Source organism: Lagenorhynchus albirostris, chromosome 10 (assembly GCF_949774975.1).
Source record: "Lagenorhynchus albirostris chromosome 10, mLagAlb1.1, whole genome shotgun sequence".
Taxonomy (NCBI): Eukaryota; Metazoa; Chordata; class Mammalia; order Artiodactyla; family Delphinidae; genus Lagenorhynchus; species Lagenorhynchus albirostris.
The window spans coordinates 92,290,141-92,308,811 of record NC_083104.1 but is presented as its reverse complement, the minus strand read 5'-3'; the positions used below and the strand labels follow the sequence as shown (position 1 = coordinate 92,308,811).

General features: G+C 43.2%; 1 protein-coding gene across 1 annotated transcript; it reads left to right on the top strand.

Moving 5' to 3' along the window:
* Positions 1-264: 264 nt before the first annotated feature.
* On the top strand, positions 265-18,670 carry MYLIP (myosin regulatory light chain interacting protein). Its single transcript, XM_060163649.1, has 7 exons — positions 265-519; positions 1,608-1,798; positions 13,104-13,289; positions 14,586-14,783; positions 15,332-15,496; positions 16,491-16,911; positions 18,536-18,670. The coding sequence occupies exons 1-7, from the start codon at positions 433-435 to the stop codon at positions 18,623-18,625; spliced, it is 1,338 nt and encodes a 445-aa protein (XP_060019632.1). The 5' UTR covers positions 265-432; the 3' UTR covers positions 18,626-18,670.
* The last annotated feature ends 1 nt before the right edge of the window (position 18,671 follows it).

The window sequence follows — 18,671 nt, the reverse complement described above, 5'->3', positions numbered from 1 at the left end:
CTCCTTGCGCAGCGCTCAGCCCCCGCGAGCTACCACCTCCCCGGCGGCCGGGGGAACTCAGCCGGCTCTGGGAGGTCGGGCGGCGGCCGAACGGCCGCTGCTATTGGCTGGTCGGGCGGCGGCGGAGGGGCGGGGCCTCCGTGATTGGCGGGGGCCCCAGCCGAAGGGGGCGGGGCCGCTATATCAGAGAAGTCCCCGCTGCGGCGCAGGCAGTCGGGCTGCTGGAGTGCGGCGACGCCGCGGGACTCGGAGAGCCAGCTGGCGGGCGGGCTGGAGAGGGGGTGGTGGGGAGGGCGCGGCGGCTGCGGGTTGCAGGGCAGTGGTCTGCAGGGCTTCAGCCTCCCGAGGGCCAGCCTCGCCGAGCCCGGAACTGGGTCTGAACCCGCGCACAGCAAAGACGAGGCGGCTGTGGCGGCAGCGGCGGCCCCAGCCATGCTGTGCTATGTGACGAGGCCGGACGCGGTGCTGATGGAGGTGGAGGTGGAGGCGAAAGCCAACGGCGAGGACTGCCTCAACCAGGTGAGGACCAGGGGCCAGGCGCGGGGTCCAGGCCGGTTCCCCGAGGCCGAGGGGCCTCGCTGTGGCGCCGGGACGCGCCGCTTGCCGGGGTCCGGCGGCGCAGCGGCGGCGGCGGGGTTAGTGCGCCCCAGGCGCCCGGCCTGCGCCCCCTCCTCCACGAGGCCGTGGGGCGCACGGCCCCTTCGTGGCGTGCCGGGGGCGCGTGGTGGGGTGGGGGTGGAGGGCGCGGGGGACGCGCGGCGGGCCTGCCCCCCTGCCCCCCAGCCCGGGACTTTCCCGGAAGAAGGAGGCCCAGCACACCTGCCTCAGGTGTGTGAATGATGCCTCCAGTCGGATCCCCGCGGGGCCTGGCAGCGCCACCTGCGTCCCGGGATGAGGTGGCTGGAGGCGGTCGCAGGTCCCTCGGGTTGCTCGGCAGACAAGCAGTGCCCTTGTCTCTTGATGCTTCTCAAATGGAGAAGCATTTCTTATGCACCTCCTTGCATCTCCCGATTCGCGGGGGACGAGAGGACGGTAGGTTTGGGTCGTGGACTCCTCGGTTGTCTTTAAGCACGCGTTTCCTTAGGAGTGAGGAGGAACGGTTCCAAACAGTGCATAGTGGTGTGGCAGAAAATTTGATCTCAAGTGAACCGCTGTGCCCTCCAACCCCCTCGACCTGAGATGTTTGGAAAACCTCCTGCAAAGCTTAGCTGACACTTGTGGCGTGTTTCCTCAATGTGTTTGCTGTTTTGGAGTCCAGATGGTTAAAATTGTCCAGATAATAAGCTGCCAGATCAGCTGTGCAGATTGTGCTAGTGGAGGGAATTCCAGTGATTGGAATAAAAAGGAAAATACCCCGTGGATTCCCGTCCTCAGCCTTTCTGGAAGGCTACATTTTGAGAACTCCTTTTGTGCCTCTATACTACATCTAGTGGTTTCGCGTCGCTGGAGCCTTAGAACTCTGTTGTTTTAGCTGACAACAGGAATTGTAACACCGTTGTTGAACTTTGTTATTTTTTTTTAAAAAAAAAGAATAGGCAGGAATCTTTGGGTTTGCTTTGACCACATGGACCACTTGCTCATCCACACTGCATTCATTTTTGTTTTAGGTGTGCAGACGATTGGGAATTATAGAAGTTGATTATTTTGGACTGCAGTTTACGGGTAGCAAAGGTGAAAGTTTATGGCTAAATCTGAGAAATCGGATCTCCCAGCAGATGGATGGGCTAGCCCCTTACCGGCTTAAACTGAGAGTCAAGTTCTTCGTGGAGCCTCATCTCATCTTACAGGAGCAGACTAGGTAAAGTGACGCTAAAATAAACCAATGTCAAATAGACCTTTGATTCTATTTAGGAAGGGCCACTGCACCTTCCCAGAGATGTTCACAGGCAAATTTGTTTTGATACAGAGTGAGTTGGTTATAACTTAGAAGTTTTCCATAGCACAGTTCTTTTGTTTAGGTGAAAAGAGAGCTGCATAGTTGGCCTGGGGTACATTTTCCACCTCTTCTGGTGTTTTTCTTATTTTTATAGACAATGGGAGAGTAAGGTTGAATTCTTACAAACACTTGAGATCAGTGCCACAACGCAAAAAAATTAAAGAAAGAAAGAAACAAGACCTAACTGACTTCCTGATAGTGGCATCTACTGCCCGATAGTAACCTCTGTCTCAGCAGTGTTACTACAGGTCATTGCAGACTGCTCTAACAGAAAGCAGGAAACAGTTCCTCTTGGGTTACTTAAACTTGGTCAACTTCTTCAGCCTAGTGTCAAGTTACAGTGTGTAGCAAAGAGCTCTGTCCGAATTTTAAAAGTTTTTCAGTTTCTTGAAAACTTAGTCAGAAAACTCTTTTAAGGCCAGTAGTAATCTAACACTACCCCACAGATAGTTTATACATGATTGTTGAGTTCAGATTGTTAAATTTATCTCTTCTAGAAAGCCACCACTAGTGGTAGACAATTGGAGCATGTGGTTTCCTTTTTCAAACAGAAAATGGATTCTCCCCTGGACTGGCTGTAATACTTTTCTCAAGGATGAGCCAAGCTAGGAAACTGGTGTTTAATATTTACTGCTGAAATGCAGGAGACCTAAATCTTATAGTGGCATGTAAAAAAAAAAAGAAAAAGAAAAAGGAAAATGACTACTTTTAAACACGGTAAACTTTGGATCTTAGTTCTAATGTTTTTCATAATCCTTTGGATTGGAAATTTGCCATGCACATAAAAAATGTGAGTGTGAGAATTATGAGTAATGAGTGAGCCATATCCTTTAAGAGTTTTTAACATGTCATTTTTTTGGTTGTTTACCAAAGGACGTATAGACACATATTTTGAAAGACTATTTATTTGAATTTGAAATCTCTCCTTTGCCTTTTTATGGAGCTTTAAATGGTGAGAGAAGTGTTCAATTTTGTATCCGAGGGAAGCTAGTATATTGAATTCTTAGTGCTCCTGAAAATATGTTGCAAAATATTCAGGTGATTTCATATTTAAGGATGTTTTAGCTGTCTATATGAATCAGGATAGGTTGGGTTTTTTATTTTTTTATTTTTTTTTAAATTAAAGCAGATTTGTGAATGCTTCCACTTTGCACTTCAGTGTGATAACTTGCAGTTGAGTAAGAGAAAATAATACATATATATATAAAACACCTTGGAATTTTCATTGTGTAGCTTTATCATTATTTTGCAATTATTACAGGGCCTCCAGATTCAAATCTATTTTGATGACACAGATTTAGTTTTTAAATCTGCAGAAGCTTGGAGGACCAAATACATCATTTAAACAATGACTGAGGGACTTCCCTGGCGGTCCAGTGGTTAAGACTTCGCCTTCCAATGCAGGGGGTGCGGGTTTGATCCCTGGTTGGGGAGCTGAGATCCCACATGCCTCGTGGCCAAAAAACCAAAACATAAAACAGAAGCAATATTGTAAAAATTTCAATAAAGACTTTTAAAAAATGGTCCAGATCAAATAATCTTAAAAAAAACCAGTGGCTGCAGTCATAATATAATACGTACATCTGTATTATAAATGCTTACAGATTTTACAATTTGCTACTAGTCTTTACCTGTGCTTTCTTGTAATAGAGTTAATAACTATTATCAGCTCCATTCTATTCATGCAAGAAATAGAGATATTTTATGAATTAGAATTGGAATCAAATTTCCTACTTTATTGACTCAATTGACTTTGACTCGAGATTCATGTCTAATAGCACTCAAACATTGCACATACCTAGTTAGACTAGGTAATTTTAATTGATTTTCATTCCTTTTGAAATTATACTGAAAAATTCATGTGATTTTGACTTTTAAAATATTGGTGTATTTTACTTGTTTTTGTGGGGTTGTCTGAAATAAATACAGAATTTTAAGAAAATGCCACCTAAAGTTTATATAGCATTCTGCTTTAATAACTAGATAAAGTGCGTTGTAATTAGCATTGTACCTTTTCATTAGGATCAGTAGTCGTGCTGCGTCGAATGTAGTTACAATTAGCATTGTGTTTATGTGCATGATACTACGGAACAGAAATACTTATTTTCCCTAATATTATGTTATCAAGATAAAGCTGGTTGATAAACTTTTTTGATATTTAATCATTTGTTGTAAAATATTCATATAAAATGCCATGAAAATAAAATCGATCTGTTTACATGGTGAGTAAGCTCAGCTTTGCCAGTCCAGTTATGAGAGGTGATATTTTCCCAGCTCTTCATCAAGTCATGAGGTCAAGTCATCAGTCATTTCCATTTAATACTCAGAAAGTGTCTGGACAGTTTATTAAATGTGCTGAAATATCCTAGCCAAGTTGTCTCTGTGGACAATTAAAGCAGCCTGCTCACAGTAGCTGGCCTGACTGGGGGCCAGTTAATATATTAGTTTGCATTAGATTAGGGAAGCTGCTGTGAGAATGACAGGCAGGAAGGCCCGTCTGTAAGAGCAGAGCTCTAGGGGCAAGGCAGAAGCCCCTGCGTTCTGGGTCCAGCTCAGCAGTCTGCCTCCAGCATGTACAGCCTTCCAAGACTTGAGCCCAACTGAAAACCCTGAAAGAGATTCTTTAAATCCCTTCTAGCAGTAGACTTTTTTTTTCTTGGCTTCTGCTTCCTCTCCATATTATTTTCCTAATGCTTTTTCTAAATACATTTCTCTGAAGAGAGAAAAAATATATCCAATGTCTGCTTAGATTGGTAGATAGAGTTAGTCTGGCCTCTGATGTGGCCTGATTTTAGATTTGATTCTTTACCTGGATAATTACGTTTGCTCTGGAATGGGGGATTCTGGAAAGTAACCAGAGAGTTTTGTTTAGACTCAGCTGGCACCTTTCAGAGATTGGCGACAGCAGGTGTTTTCAGCAGATGTTTGCCATGCTATGGATTAAAACGAAAAGTGAAATTAATATATTCCAGAAGTAAATCTGAAATCATAATCATCTTTGAAATTATTACCTTTCAGAGGCTTTCGGTTATTCACAGCAATTCAGACCAGATTTTGTCAACATTTTCAAAACCAGAGATGAGAGAATTATATGCTTCATCTTCAGGGATGGTAATTATACCATCCATTCCCAGTAAAATCTTTCTGTTTCTCCTTGACTGCCACATTTTAGCAGAGCTCTGTGTTCTTTGCTAGAGGCACCCTGCTTGGTTAAGACTTACCAACACCTGAATCCTCTATCCCAGAAACCAATCCCAATACAGGGGCTCCGTGAGTGCTGAACTGCATGTTCATGGAAATGCTATAATCCTGAACGTTGCATCTCATTAGGATCTTAAGTCGCGAGCAGTGATGCGTTTGGCTTCAGACCCCAGCTCACTCATCACTCCCTGGGGAAGCCTTCTCCAGGCGTGCTCAGGAGACTAAACTCTCCCAAGACATCGTGTAGCTTTCCTTTATAGCATTTAATGAGTGTGTAACACTCCATTTACTTATGTGACAATTTGCTTATTGTCAGCCGCTCTAATAATCTAAAATTCCATTAAGCAAGGAGCTGATCAACCTTGTATACCCAGAATCTAGCCAGTGCTTGGTGTGTAAATATTTGTTGAATCAATGAATTAAGAACTTGGAAATTTAAAAAAATAGGGTTAACTGATACTGTGATAATATAAATTTTCTTATAGGTATTGAAATGTTTGCCAGTTTGCTTCTATAACTTGAAAAGTTTGAGAATGTCTAAAAGAATTCTCACCACTAAAAAATGTTTTGTAGTGATTTTTCTCAGTTAAGAATTTGCTCAGTGCTTGGCATTCTTTTGTTTGCTTGCTTCCTTCCTTCGCCCCCTCTACCTCATTCCAAGGCGTTTGTTCATTGTGGTGGTTCTTATCTAGAATGAACTACCACGCTCCTGGACCTTTTATGAAGTTCAGATAGTTTTCAAGCCGCAGGCTCACTTTATCTAATTTCACCCAATTTGTAGGTCCTGACTACTTATTAAACTCAATTTTTCCCTGTCTCTCAACAAATATTACTTAGACAAGTGAAAATCGAAGGAAGATGGCATCACTGAAACCCACAAAGCAAATGCCACATGCAAACTATAGGCAGGTGGGGGTGATAATCTCAAATCAGTACGCAGGTGAATCACATTGACCCTAGCCAGTGCCTATAATCACATTCAAAGTCTTATAAAACATCATCACGCAATGAGAAGCCCACGCATCGCAGTGAAGAGTAGCACTCGCTCACCGCAACTAGAGAAAAGCCGGCGCGCAGCAACGAAGACCCAACGCAGCCAAAAGTAAAATAAATAAAATAAATAAATTTAAAACAAAACACATTGTCACGATGGTAAAGGTTGATTACAGAATTTACCTTTGTGTGATTCAGGATGGGTAAATTCCATAGGATGCATTGCAGGAGTATTATGCTCTTCATATCAACTACATGCCTAAGAGTGGAGTGACACATTCTTTTTTTTTTTTTTTTGGTATGCCCAAATACAACACAGGCTCCAGGAAAGTAAAAAATGGTAAAGACAGACGTGTATATTATTTCCAAAGAAAGTATTAATTACATTTCTGAATTCTTATTTATCTTTTAAGTTTTTCTTTCTGTTCAGAGTACGGGATGTTTGTGGTGGTATATGGTTATTTTAGCCACAGACCGCCCGCCTGGGCCCCTTCAGTCTCTTTTTGAATTTGATACTTATATATGTGTATGAAATATCAGAGAACATTGAGAAATTGATTTTTATGTAACCAAAATGAACTGTTCATTTTGAATGTCATTATAAATAAAATTTGAATATTTAAATGGCACAAAGGGCAGATTCAGGGTGACCAGTGGGGTCAGGTTCCAGGTTTATTTATTCTCTGAGTCGTGTACCACTACAGCCCGATCCCAGACCTCTTCTGGACCTGATAGCCCTCCACACTAATCTAAATTGTTGAGAAAGAGATTGTAGTTAATGCTCTTAAGCTACAAGATTGCCCGGACTGTTGTTTGCCTAGGGACAGCTATCTACTGTGAGTAATCATATTTTTTAGAAGTCCAGATTTTATGCTTCCAAGTGTTTTTCTGCTGTGAGTTGCAACTACTTTTGAACTTAGGAATTTCCCTCACCTGTACCCTCCTTATCTTTTAACTGCCTTGGAGCCTGAGAAGAAAGCAAATTTGTCGGTGATTCCCATTTTGCATTTTGGGCTTTGAGAAGGATTTCCTTAAACCTGAATAGAGACCTGACTTGGTAATTATTGGCTGTGACAGGTTTGTCAGTTGTAAGCCTTCCATGAAGTGTGGTAGATGTGATGGTTCATTTTAGGTGTGGCTCTTCATTTGAATTATGAACCTTGACCCTAGGGATTTTTACTGGTGTTATTTTCTCAGCCTCTTACTATGAAAAATTTCAAATGTACGGATAAGTTGAAAATTTTTACAGTGAACACCCAATACCTAGATTCTACTATTAACAGTTTAATATACTTGCTTTATCACATTTATCCATTTATTGATCCCTCTATCCATCCGTCAGTCTATTTTTTCATGATTTTCAAAATAAGTTATGTGTGAGTACACATCTCCCTAAATACTTCAGTATGTGTATCACTAACTAGAACTCAGTATTTGCCTACAGTTCTTTTTTTTCTTTTGATTGATACAAAATTTATATATGATGAAATGCCTAAATCCTAATATACCACTTAATGAGTTTTGGCAAATGGATGTACCTGTTTAAACAAAACCCTTATCAAGTATGAACCATCACTCCAGAAAGTTCTCTCATGCCTCTCTGCAGTCGTTCCCACCCCCCCTTCCCTACTGCCACCCCACAACCAGGTTGTATGTTTTTCCAGCATAGTTTAGTGATGCCTATTCTACTTCATGTCAGTGGAATCGCACAGTATGTGCTCTTTTGTGTCTGGTTCCTTTTGTTCATCATAAATTTTTCGAGACCCATCATCTTATTGTATACATCAGCAGCTCGTTCCTGTTTATCGCTGGATAGTATTCCACTGTAGGAACGTGCTGCTGTTTGTTTATGCATACTCCTGTGATGAATACCTGTTTTCCAGCTATCGTGAATAAAGCTGCTCTGAGCGTTCAAGCACAAGTCTTTTGTATACATGTGTTTTCATTTCTCTTGAGTAAATGAGAATGGAAGAGCTGGGTCCTAGAGGAGGTAATTGTTTAGCTTATAAGTAACTGCCACATCTTTTCCCGAAGCGATTGTACCATTCTGTACTCCTGTCAACAATGTACAGGGGACCAGTGCGTCTGCATCCCTGCCGGGTTTCAGGTGGGTTTATAGTGGTAGCACATTGTGGTTTTAATTTCTACATCTCTGTTGATTAATAACACTTTCATGTGCTTATTGGCCTTTTGTACATCTTTTGCGAAGTATCTATTCAAGTCACTGGCCCTTTTTTATTGAGTTGTTGTCTTTATTTTTGAGCTGCACAAATTCTTTATATATACTAGTCCTTTGTCAGATATATGTTTTATAAGTGTTTTTTTTTTTTCCTGTGGTTTGCCTGTGTTTTTGATGCCTTTTGATGAGTAGAAGTTTTTAACCTTGGTGAAGTCTCATTTATCCACTTTTTTCTTTTACGGTTTTTGCTGACTGCATCCTGAGGGGAACCTACCTCCAAGTCGTGAAGATACTCTCCTATGTTTTGTTCTAAAAGGGTTACAGTTGTAGCTTTTACATGTAGGCCTGTGATCTATCTTGAACTGATTTTTGTTTCACTGGAATTTAAGATACAAAACAAACCTATAGCAATTCTGTTGTGACTTGATAATTTTTAAATATAACTTGGCAGTTCGAGCTTGTGGTTTAATGACTCATTGGACTGAGGCGGGCATATGGGTGATCTCAGTGGGTGTCTCGCTCTGTGAGGGACAAACCAGCCATTACAACGGAGGGCCAAGTTCAGTCAGTCTCTTGGGGAGAAATTCACTTCAGTTATTAGGACTGGAGACTTTTTAAAAATAGCTACTTAGCCATTTTCGAGATGTCTTAGGTTAGTTACTTAACTTTGAGTTTAATGGTAAATGTGGAGATAGTTGTTTTATATTTGTGTCATGAAAAGCTCTTCAAAATTATGTAACTGGGAAGATAACTGGAGGGCAGTAATTGAGAGTAACTGTGATGAGCAGATCGACAACTCCCGATTGGTTTGCAGAGAGTTCTGCTTTGATTATTAGATGATTTCTTTATGAGACAAGCCAGGGTTTAGAGGAGAGTGCTCTGATTACAGTTCTCAAAAGATAAATGACCTAACTTTATTCCGTAAAGCTATGGAAAGGAGTTCATTTTAAACATAGAGGAAATCTGAAGTACGTACTCTGAAACAAAAATATATTAAGGATATGTGACTCTTTTTTAAATTAAAATATGACATATCCTTATATTTATCCCCCCCCCCTTTTTTTTAAGTCTTCCCTAATGCTGCAGCAAGTGTGAATTCATTAAATGCAAAGACATGAGTTAGCTAGAATGTTTCACTTTGGGGCTCCAAACCCCATCCATATATTGAAAGTGTATCCGTTTTCTTAGTAACTGGGTAAAGCTTGAAGAGTCATGAATTTCAAGGTGCAACCAGAACAATGTTTAGAAAATGAGCTTATGTCTGTTAGGACATATTCATAGACATTTGCTTAAGACAAAGAAAGCATTTTTTCCAAAGGCTTTCTTTCTGTTTATGATTCTAGCATGTAGCCTAAATTGAATTAGATAGGCCAACCACTTTTGATCTTTAGTTAAAAAAAAAAAAATTCACTGCAGGCCTGACTTCTTTGACCACATCTGCTCATTTTGATATTATTGGTAACTTTTAACCACTTTACGAAATGGGAGGTGCGGGGCGGGGTGGGGGGGAATCCACGAGCCAGACAGTTACAGGCCAGATGGTTGGAGAGAAAATAATAGGAGAAAATACTTGACTGAAAACCACCCCTAATTATTGAGCCATCACTGGATTCCGTGTGGAAATGTTTCTGTATGCCCTGCCATCCTCCCTCTTCGAAAGAGCACATTAAATAGAGTCTGCAGATGGCCTGCCACCGCGTGACCTTTGCTGTCACTGCTGCACGTGCTCTTCTCCTGGAGAGCATAAACTTATCACCCAAGAGCCAGTTTGTAGCCAGAGTTATTTTGATAGGATACATTCCTTGACACCAAAAGGCTGTACCTTCCATCGAAACAGGAGCGATCAGATATATTCACCCTGGGACCTCGGCATAGGGCTTGGCACAGTGGCGATGCGTGGCAGATTTGTTGACTTGAAATGAAAAGGTTGCTTGATAGCCATGAAATGGCAAAATGCAGGAAGGGCCTTACCAGAAAGTTTCTGTAAATGATGAGGAGGATTTTTGTACTCACAGGGTATCGACCGCAGTGCAGCCGAGAATGTGGAGTATGTTGAAAAGGCTATTGTCCCCCACCTCCTTTTGGAAAATTCTGACTCCCAGACCGAGGAAGGATCACATTACTCTCAGGCTGCTGACCACCTGTTAACATTTTGTTACTGCTGCTTCTTTGCCTTTGATTTTGACAGCTGTCTGTCCAGAAGTCGGTCCTGGATAGTTTGGAAAAGGAAATTGGATCAATTTTGAAACTCTTCTTTTGCAGGCTAAACTAGTCTCTAACTTAATACTTAGGAAATAAGTTAAAAGACATTTTCACATAAGCAGTAATTAAATTGAGAAGACTTAGTTGGGGTAATACCCTTAAAATCTTTCAGCACATACTTCTTTAATGGAAGTACATATTTAGGTTTTTGGGTGATACCCTTAAAATCTTTCAGCACATACTTTCTTCTTTAATGGAAGTATATATTTAAGTTTTTGTTCCCTACTGACATGTCCACTGATGAATGCAGAGACAGAGGTACCTTAATCAAGATGGCATTTACCGAACAGTCCTCTAAAAAGCTTTCTGAGGGCTGAAGCAGTGTTGTAACACCAAGATTTTAAGGGACGGCTAGACCTCAGTCCTCAGATAGCTATTTTAAAACAAGTTATTTTTGTAGTTATTTCTTTGCCCCAGTAAGGACCCTCTTCTCAGTTTAGCAGTATGTCAGAAATACTTTAAAGACAAGCAGATGTTTGGGTTAATAAAAACCATGCTTATCTTCTTCCAGTGCTATTATGCATTCTTCACTGTGATTTCTTCATAGGGGGCTTTGAATAAAGAAAAAACTGCAGTGTTTGGCAGAGTCTGATAATTTTAAACATTTCTTTATCATTATAGAAGGCACAAAATGTTGAATTTAAACATTTCTTAAAGGAGGATTAAATGGCTCTTGTCAGCCTGAAGTTTTGAGACTCTCAACAGAGCTCCTCCTTGTATTTCTAGCCTCAAGTTCCCTTGCCTCCTTTTTTTGCATTGTTCACGTTATCCCTTCTACCTGGATGTCCGACACAAGGCTAGCATATAAATAAAAGCATCTCGAGGACTGGAATAAGGGTATCCAGCTGAAGGGGGGGAATCTAGGAACCCTGTTCAGAGCTTTACAATGATGATCATAATTCATTTGTTAACAGAAGGAATAGTATGGCGTTGCAGCATGTTTGAGAGACTGTATTGAGTCATCCAAGGAAGGTTATACATTTGCCAGAGACAGATTTCATAATCCAGGCCAGTGTGCCTATGACAGTTTAGATACTCTGTTCAAAATCTTAGGCAACACGGATTGGCAGCCAACAATATGTGAAGTTTTCCAGGATTTCTAATTCTCACATACCTTTCGGTAAATGTAGAATGCAGTGTTGTATACAATTAGGACAGGCTCAGATGGAATGAAACCAGAATGGGGATATAAACTAGTTGCAGACCACGTGTAGTTTTACGTACATTTATAGAACTCTGATGTTAGAGGCACTTATGAAGTCAGCTCAGGTGCAGCTAAATACTAGAAGTTAGAACATGTCAAATATAATAGAGGAATAGATAGTTTGCATGTGATATAGACAAAAGGGTATCCAAATGAGGGGACAGGAGGAGTGGCCTTCAGGACAGAGGGAACAGCAAGACCAGAGACGTGGGGGCGTGAATGTACTTGGTTTTTCCAGAAGGAGGAATTGTCCCTTTCCTGGGACATAGTGGCTGGAGGGAATGACAGGAGATGTGGCTGGAAATCTGGGGCCAGATGTGGAGAACCCTGGGTTCATGCTGACAGTGTGCTTCCTCGGCAAACAATGGGGATCCCTTGAAGGATTCTGAGTGGAGAAATGGCAAGTTTATATCAGAAGCAAGCAACTTGGAAGATGGATTCATAGAGTCTAGAAGAGAGATCAGCTTAGAGGATATTGTAAATTCTCTGACAGTTGAGAGCTACAAGTAGGATAGAGGAGGTAAAAATGGGAAAAACGGAACTGGATTTAAAGCGTTTTCAGAGACAGAAGGAAGATAAAGAGTCAAAAGTGAGTCTGTGGTAAAAATAACAAATCAGTCTTTGGTTTCCACTGGGAGAAAAAGTGGGTTTGGGGAGAAAGTTTGGCTTTGAAGAAGGTGAAATTGGGATACTGAAGACCATCCAGTGGAGAAGCCTGTTAGCACTTGGATATTTGAATATGATCCTTAGGAGAGAAGTTGGGGTTAAAACTAGAGATTTGGGACTTCCCTGGTGGCGCAGTGGTTGAGAGTCCGCCTGCTGATGCAGGGGACGCGGGTTTGTGCCCTGGTCCGGGAAGATCCCACATGCCGCGGAGCGGCTGGGCCCGTGAGCCATGGCCGCTGAGCCTGCGCATCAAAAAAACCTAGAGATTTGAGGGTCATTTGAATAAAGGTGAGGCTTGTAAGATAATAATTACACGTCAAGATAAAGTTTTTCTGATTAAGATCATTTCTTTTAAATAGTGTAATGCAGAAACATGTATATAATTATTTTACATTTTGTAACTTGAATGTTACTGAACTTGTCATAGTTAGACTTGTTTTGTTTGGGTTAAGACTTTTTGTTTCAGAGAAACTTAATCCTTAGACTTACTTTGCCTTACTACTCATGATAAAAAATAGGGTCTGTAACTGTAAGCATTTTTAAGGTAGCTTTCTTCCTTGCTCTCTTTTCCTTACTTAAATGGGATTATGAAGTTGCTAAGCGGTTGGGTCCCATACCAAGTTAATCCCTCAGCATAACCTCACTCTCACATTGATTTGCAGGCATATCTTTTTCTTGCATATCAAGGAGGCCCTCCTGGCAGGCCACCTTCAGTGTTCACCAGAGCAAGCAGTGGAACTCAGTGCCCTCCTGGCCCAGACCAAGTTTGGCGACTATAACCAGAACACAGCCAAGTACAGCTATGAAGAGCTGTGTGCCAAGGAGCTCTCCAGTGCCACCTTGAACAGGTGAGGCTGCAGTTCAGGCTCATGTTTATTGTCATAGATCTAGCAAATTTATAAGAATTTCCAGAAGAAAATCAAACTATGATAGATACAGGTAATTTGTGAGTTTGAGACTAGACCATTGCCCAATATAACCAACTATTTTCAACAGATTCTTAGCCTTTTCTTTGAGAAACTTACAAACACAAAACATAATCCACACAAATAAATGCCCTTATACAAAATACTACATAACAGGAATTGTAACGTCTCTGACCTTTTAAGAATGCATATCTCTTAAAAAGTCTGTCATGTTTATCGGCATTTTCTTCATCCCAGCAAGGATTAAACCAAGAGACCTAACAAAGATGTCTTAATTATCTATTCCTGGGTAACAGGGTTGCTCCCCTAAACTTAGTGGCTTAAAACAACAAAATCATCTCACAGTTCTCTGGGTCAGGAATCTGGCCGTGGCCCGGTTGGGTTCTCTGGCTCCAGATCTTTGAGGAGGCTGCAGTCAAGCTGCTGGGGGGGTTCAGTCTCATCTGAAGGCTCACACGAGGGAGGCATCTGCTTCCAGTTTGGCTCAGGTGACTTGTTGGCTGGCCTGTGCCTTCACCACAGCGGCCTCTTTGTGGGGGCTGTTTGATAACGTGGGGACTGGCTTCCCCAAGGACGAGCAGTTGAGTCAGAGCAAGAGCAAACACCCAAGACGGATTCAAAGTCTCTTTATAACTTAATCTCAGAAGTGAGTGACAGCATATCACTTTGGCCGTATTCTGTACATTAGAAGCAAGTCATTACTCCAGCGTACACTCAAGTGAAGGAAGTTACATGAGGGCATGGATACCAGGAGGTGGGGACCTTTAAGGACGGTATTGGAGGCTGTCCACCCCAATAGATAAAATAGATCCTGCATTTTTCAGTTGCAAATGACCTAATCAATCCCATATAATGCTATATTATAATGAAACTTAGAAAGCAAATCTAGACAAATGGCATGAGACATTGCTACGTATAAATTTCTTATGTATATTTTTAGAGATTTTCCATAGTTCTTCTAATTCATCCCCATCTGGCATCCCCCATAGTTTTTTCTCCTAATGATTTAATAGTTGAGATCTTGAACAGTGTCTTAAAAGTCTTTTACAATAAGTTTGCTAAATAAATGAAATATCAATAGTATAAAGCTTTGAGTTTTTGTGATTCGTAAATGACAGTGTCAGTATAATTCACTAGTAAAAATGATACCGATTTATCTCTGAAGACTACATCAGTTAATCTCTCTGTACGCCTCTCTGCCCTTTTGGTGTCTTGCAGCATTGTGGCAAAGCATAAGGAGTTGGAGGGGACCAGCCAGGCTTCGGCTGAATATCAGGTTTTGCAGATTGTGTCCGCAATGGAAAACTACGGCACAGAATGGCATTCTGTGAGGGACAGCGAAGGGCAGAAACTCCTCATTGGGGTTGGACCTGAAGGAATCTCAATTTGTAAAGATGACTTCAGCCCAATTAATAGGTAACCCAAGTCTTAAATTTTTGTTTAGACCTACGTGTGTACGTACTTTTGTAGCTCTGATGGTGAAAATAGGAAATGGAGAGGGATTTACTAGACAGTCATCCTTTAGGAATAATGTATTTCATTTTGGGTAGGTACATTCATTTTATTCAGGCCTTGATAACCATTCCAATATATTTTTTTAAATATAGGCTCAAGTGTACTGATGTGACAGAGTTAATATTTTTCACATGTCATCCATGGCTATAAAAATCTCATTTCACACACACACACACACACACACACACACACACACTCACACATACACACACTCACACACACTCACACACACACTCACACTCACACTCACTCCAAAACTTGCGCCAGTGCTCCTCTCCAACTCTTTTCAAAGAGCCTTCATACCTAGGGAGCAGAGTGCTTATCTGATGGTCCCAGGCAGAGTGTCTGGCTTTATGGCTGGGCCCTGAGCACATGGGAACCCTGCAGAAGCACACACACGGTGACCCATCTCCCCTGGGCTTGCTCACTTTTCTCTTCCCACGTTTCAGGATCGCTTACCCTGTCGTGCAGATGGCTACCCAATCAGGGAAGAACGTGTACCTCACCATCACCAAGGAGTCTGGGAACAGCATCGTGCTCTTATTCAAGATGATCAGCACCCGGGCAGCCAGCGGGCTCTACCGAGCCATCACCGAGACGCACGCTTTTTACAGGCACGTACCCCTGTGCACCCCGTAACCCCAGCGTCTGCCACAATGCTGAGATTTCCAGGTGACAGCAAGGCTCCTGTGGTTCCTGGTATCACTGTGTCAGTGAAGCTTGTATAGAGCTTAAGAAATGGGTTGTTTTCGAACCCTTCATTTCTACCATAGCAGTGGGGTCCTTCTCAACATCATCCTGCTTTTCCTTCAGGGGTGTGTGTGTGTGTGTGTGTGTGTGTGTGTGTGTGTGTGTGTGTGTGTGTGTGTGTGTGTGTGTGAGTGACAGAGAGAGAGAGAGAGAGAGTGAGATGCATGGATTCGCTCTACTGCTTATCTCTTAGCCCTTTCCTCAGAGCTCCCCTTCCCCGAGGTGACTGAGTGGTGGGGACTGTTCAGCCGCCGCTTTTGCCCTTTTCCCGCAGGATGACCCAAGTCATCTTTCCTTCCTGGGAGAGCTGCTACCCTGAATCCTCAGTGTGTAGTGAGGATGTCTCGATAACTGTATTGATAGCCTTATTTCCAAGGGTGCTTTAAAGTAGACTTGTGATTTGACTCAAATATTTGGAAAGTTTTTTAAAAGCTAAGAAGTTTAATTGGCAGGCAACCAACCCTTTTTTTATGTTAAAGTAGACACACACATTGTGGAGCAGAATGGAAAATTTGTAGCAATTTTTAACATAAAGCCAAGACTACAAAGAAGAATTTCCTTTTTCTTGCCATAAGCTGCTTTGGACTGTAGTTCTGTCCCTGGAGGTGGAGGTGCCCTCTGGTTTACAGCTGCCTGATCAGGGCTCCTTCCTTTGCAGACACTTGAGAAGCACAGAGGTAGAATCATTGAAATACCTAACACCTATGAAACTGGAAGAATTCATTTTCAAGCACACAAACAAGAATATTTAATGTCTGCTCCCATGAGCATCATTATTCACAGCAGTGTTTAAGGTCTGGCTCATGGGGACGCCCAGGCCTGTCAGTACTGAGGTGGGTGTTACATCTCTGTCCGTAGGTGCGACACGGTGACCAGTGCCGTCATGATGCAGTACAGCCGAGACCTGAAGGGCCATTTGGCTTCTCTGTTTCTGAACGAAAACATCAACCTGGGCAAGAAGTATGTCTTCGATATTAAAAGAACCTCCAAGGAGGCGTATGACCACGCCAGGAGGGCTCTGTACAACGCGGGTGTGCTGGATCTCGTGCCGAGAAGCGACCCCAGCCCTCCAAACTCTCCCCTGAAGTCCTCGGAGAGCAGCATGAGCTGCGGCAGCTGCGAGGGCCTTGGCTGCCAGCAGACCCGGGCCCTCCAGGAGAAGCTGCGCAAGCTCAAGGAGGCCATGCTGTGCGTGCTGTGCTGCGAGGGTGAGATCAACTCAGCCTTCTGCCCCTGTGGCCACACTGTGTGCTGCGAGGGCTGCGCCGCCCAGCTCCAGGTGAGGATCTTCCCAGCTCCAGGTGAGGGGGCGTTTCCAGCGCCAGGTGAGGTTCCTCCTGGCTCCAGGTGAGGGTCCTTCTGCCTCCAGATGAGGGGATGTTTCCAGCTCCAGGTGAGGGGGCATTTCTAGCTCCAGGTGAGGGTCCTCCCGGCTCCAGATGAGGGTCCCCCGGCTCCAGGTGGGGGGTCCTCCTGGCTCCAGGTGAGGGGGGTGTTTTCCAGCTCCAGGTGAAGGGGCGTTTTCAGTTCCAGGTGAGGGTTCTCCCAGCTCCAGGTGAGGGGTCAGCCGACTGGCATGGGCCAGGTGCTGACTTGTGGAGGCACAGATGGAGAATGTCCATCTCCATCCAGAGGGTCTTTGTATCTGTGACTTGGAAGGTGTTGCCCTTTGGAAACAGTTTGGATTAGCACACTCTTTTCAACAATGTAATTACTAAATCACAGGCTTCTTTCAAGTCCTGGATATGAGGTTCAGATTCACAAGGTACCACATCTAGTTAGTGGCTGAGCCGGGCAGTGGAACCCAGGCCTCCTGGGGGCTGGTCACCTCCTTCTCTTCCCTTTTCATGTTGTCTCTGCTGCTTGACACGTCGGAGGATGGTCTTTTTTGCTTACTTGTATTATTTGGGAAAGAATTCTTAGAGTTTTGAGTGATAGTTAACTCTCACTTATCCATGGGTGGGTTGTCGCCTCATTTTTTGTGATTAATTTCCTTTGGGTACTGCCTGTGCCTCCAAGGTCCCCTTGGATTAGCTCTCACTTAGCAAGTCAAACTAATTTTAATATTAGTAGAAAAAATAGAAGCACCTCTTACATAGTATCTTTTTCTTTCTTGCACCTTGCATTTCCTTTTACAATATTCTCAATTTGTTTTCATTTCCCAGAACGGTTGGCTAACTGTCACTGTGATTTTACGTAAAATTAGCCCTAAATAACATCTAGTCCCTCGGAAGCTGCTAATTTCCGAACTATTTTTGGGCTACAAATGAGCCAAGAGGATGCCCGTGTCTTCCTTAGAGTAGATCACGCTCCTAAGACGAGTGATTTCCCCAGGAGTGGTCGTGGATTTGCCTTTTTCATCCACATAGTCTGATTCTCATGCCTACGGCGCCCCGTGTGGCTGAGGAAGGGACATGCTTGCTGAGAGGCCAGCCAGGGGTGTGGAGCTGTGACCTGTGACTAGGAGCGGCCATGCTCACCGGCCACGTGGCATCCCCCCGTGATGCACCCTGAGCCCGCTGAGCCAAGGACACAGTCTCCGGGAGGGTCTCCTGCATCCCTGCCTGAGACTTCATCATCAGCCCATGTAGGGACCACAGCCTCATTGCACAGCAAGAAGTCTTCAGTAATCACTTTACTCACGGTGCCTTGTTTAAGAGTTTGACTGAAAACCTGATTAATTTCATTCATTTATACTTTTTCCTAGTATTTATTTTTAATCCTTTGTCAGGTATAAAATGTCAGACTTGTTAGAAAGCAAAGAGCCCTCCCGGTGGAAAGCTAGAAATAATTGTGACCACAACGTATTTAGAAAAAGCACTGTAATAGGTACCATGGGTGAACACTGAAGACACAGACCCTTGGAAGTGTCCTAACCCATACTGTCGGCTTCTCTTTTCCAGTCCTGTCCTGTCTGCAGGTCACGGGTGGACCACGTCCAGCACGTCTACCTGCCGACCCACACCAGTCTTCTCAACCTGACTGTGATCTGATCTGCTGTGCACTTACCGGACATGCCATGTCTCCATGAACTGCACT

Excerpts from the sequence above, each read along its gene's own strand:
- MYLIP (XM_060163649.1), top strand. The coding sequence starts at position 433 with ATGCTGTGCTATGTGACGAGGCCGGACGCGGTGCTGATGGAGGTGGAG. Across the intron at positions 1,799-13,103 it reads ATCTTACAGGAGCAGACTAG|GCATATCTTTTTCTTGCATA; the intron begins GTAAAGTGACGC and ends ATTGATTTGCAG. Across the intron at positions 14,784-15,331 it reads GACTTCAGCCCAATTAATAG|GATCGCTTACCCTGTCGTGC; the intron begins GTAACCCAAGTC and ends CCCACGTTTCAG.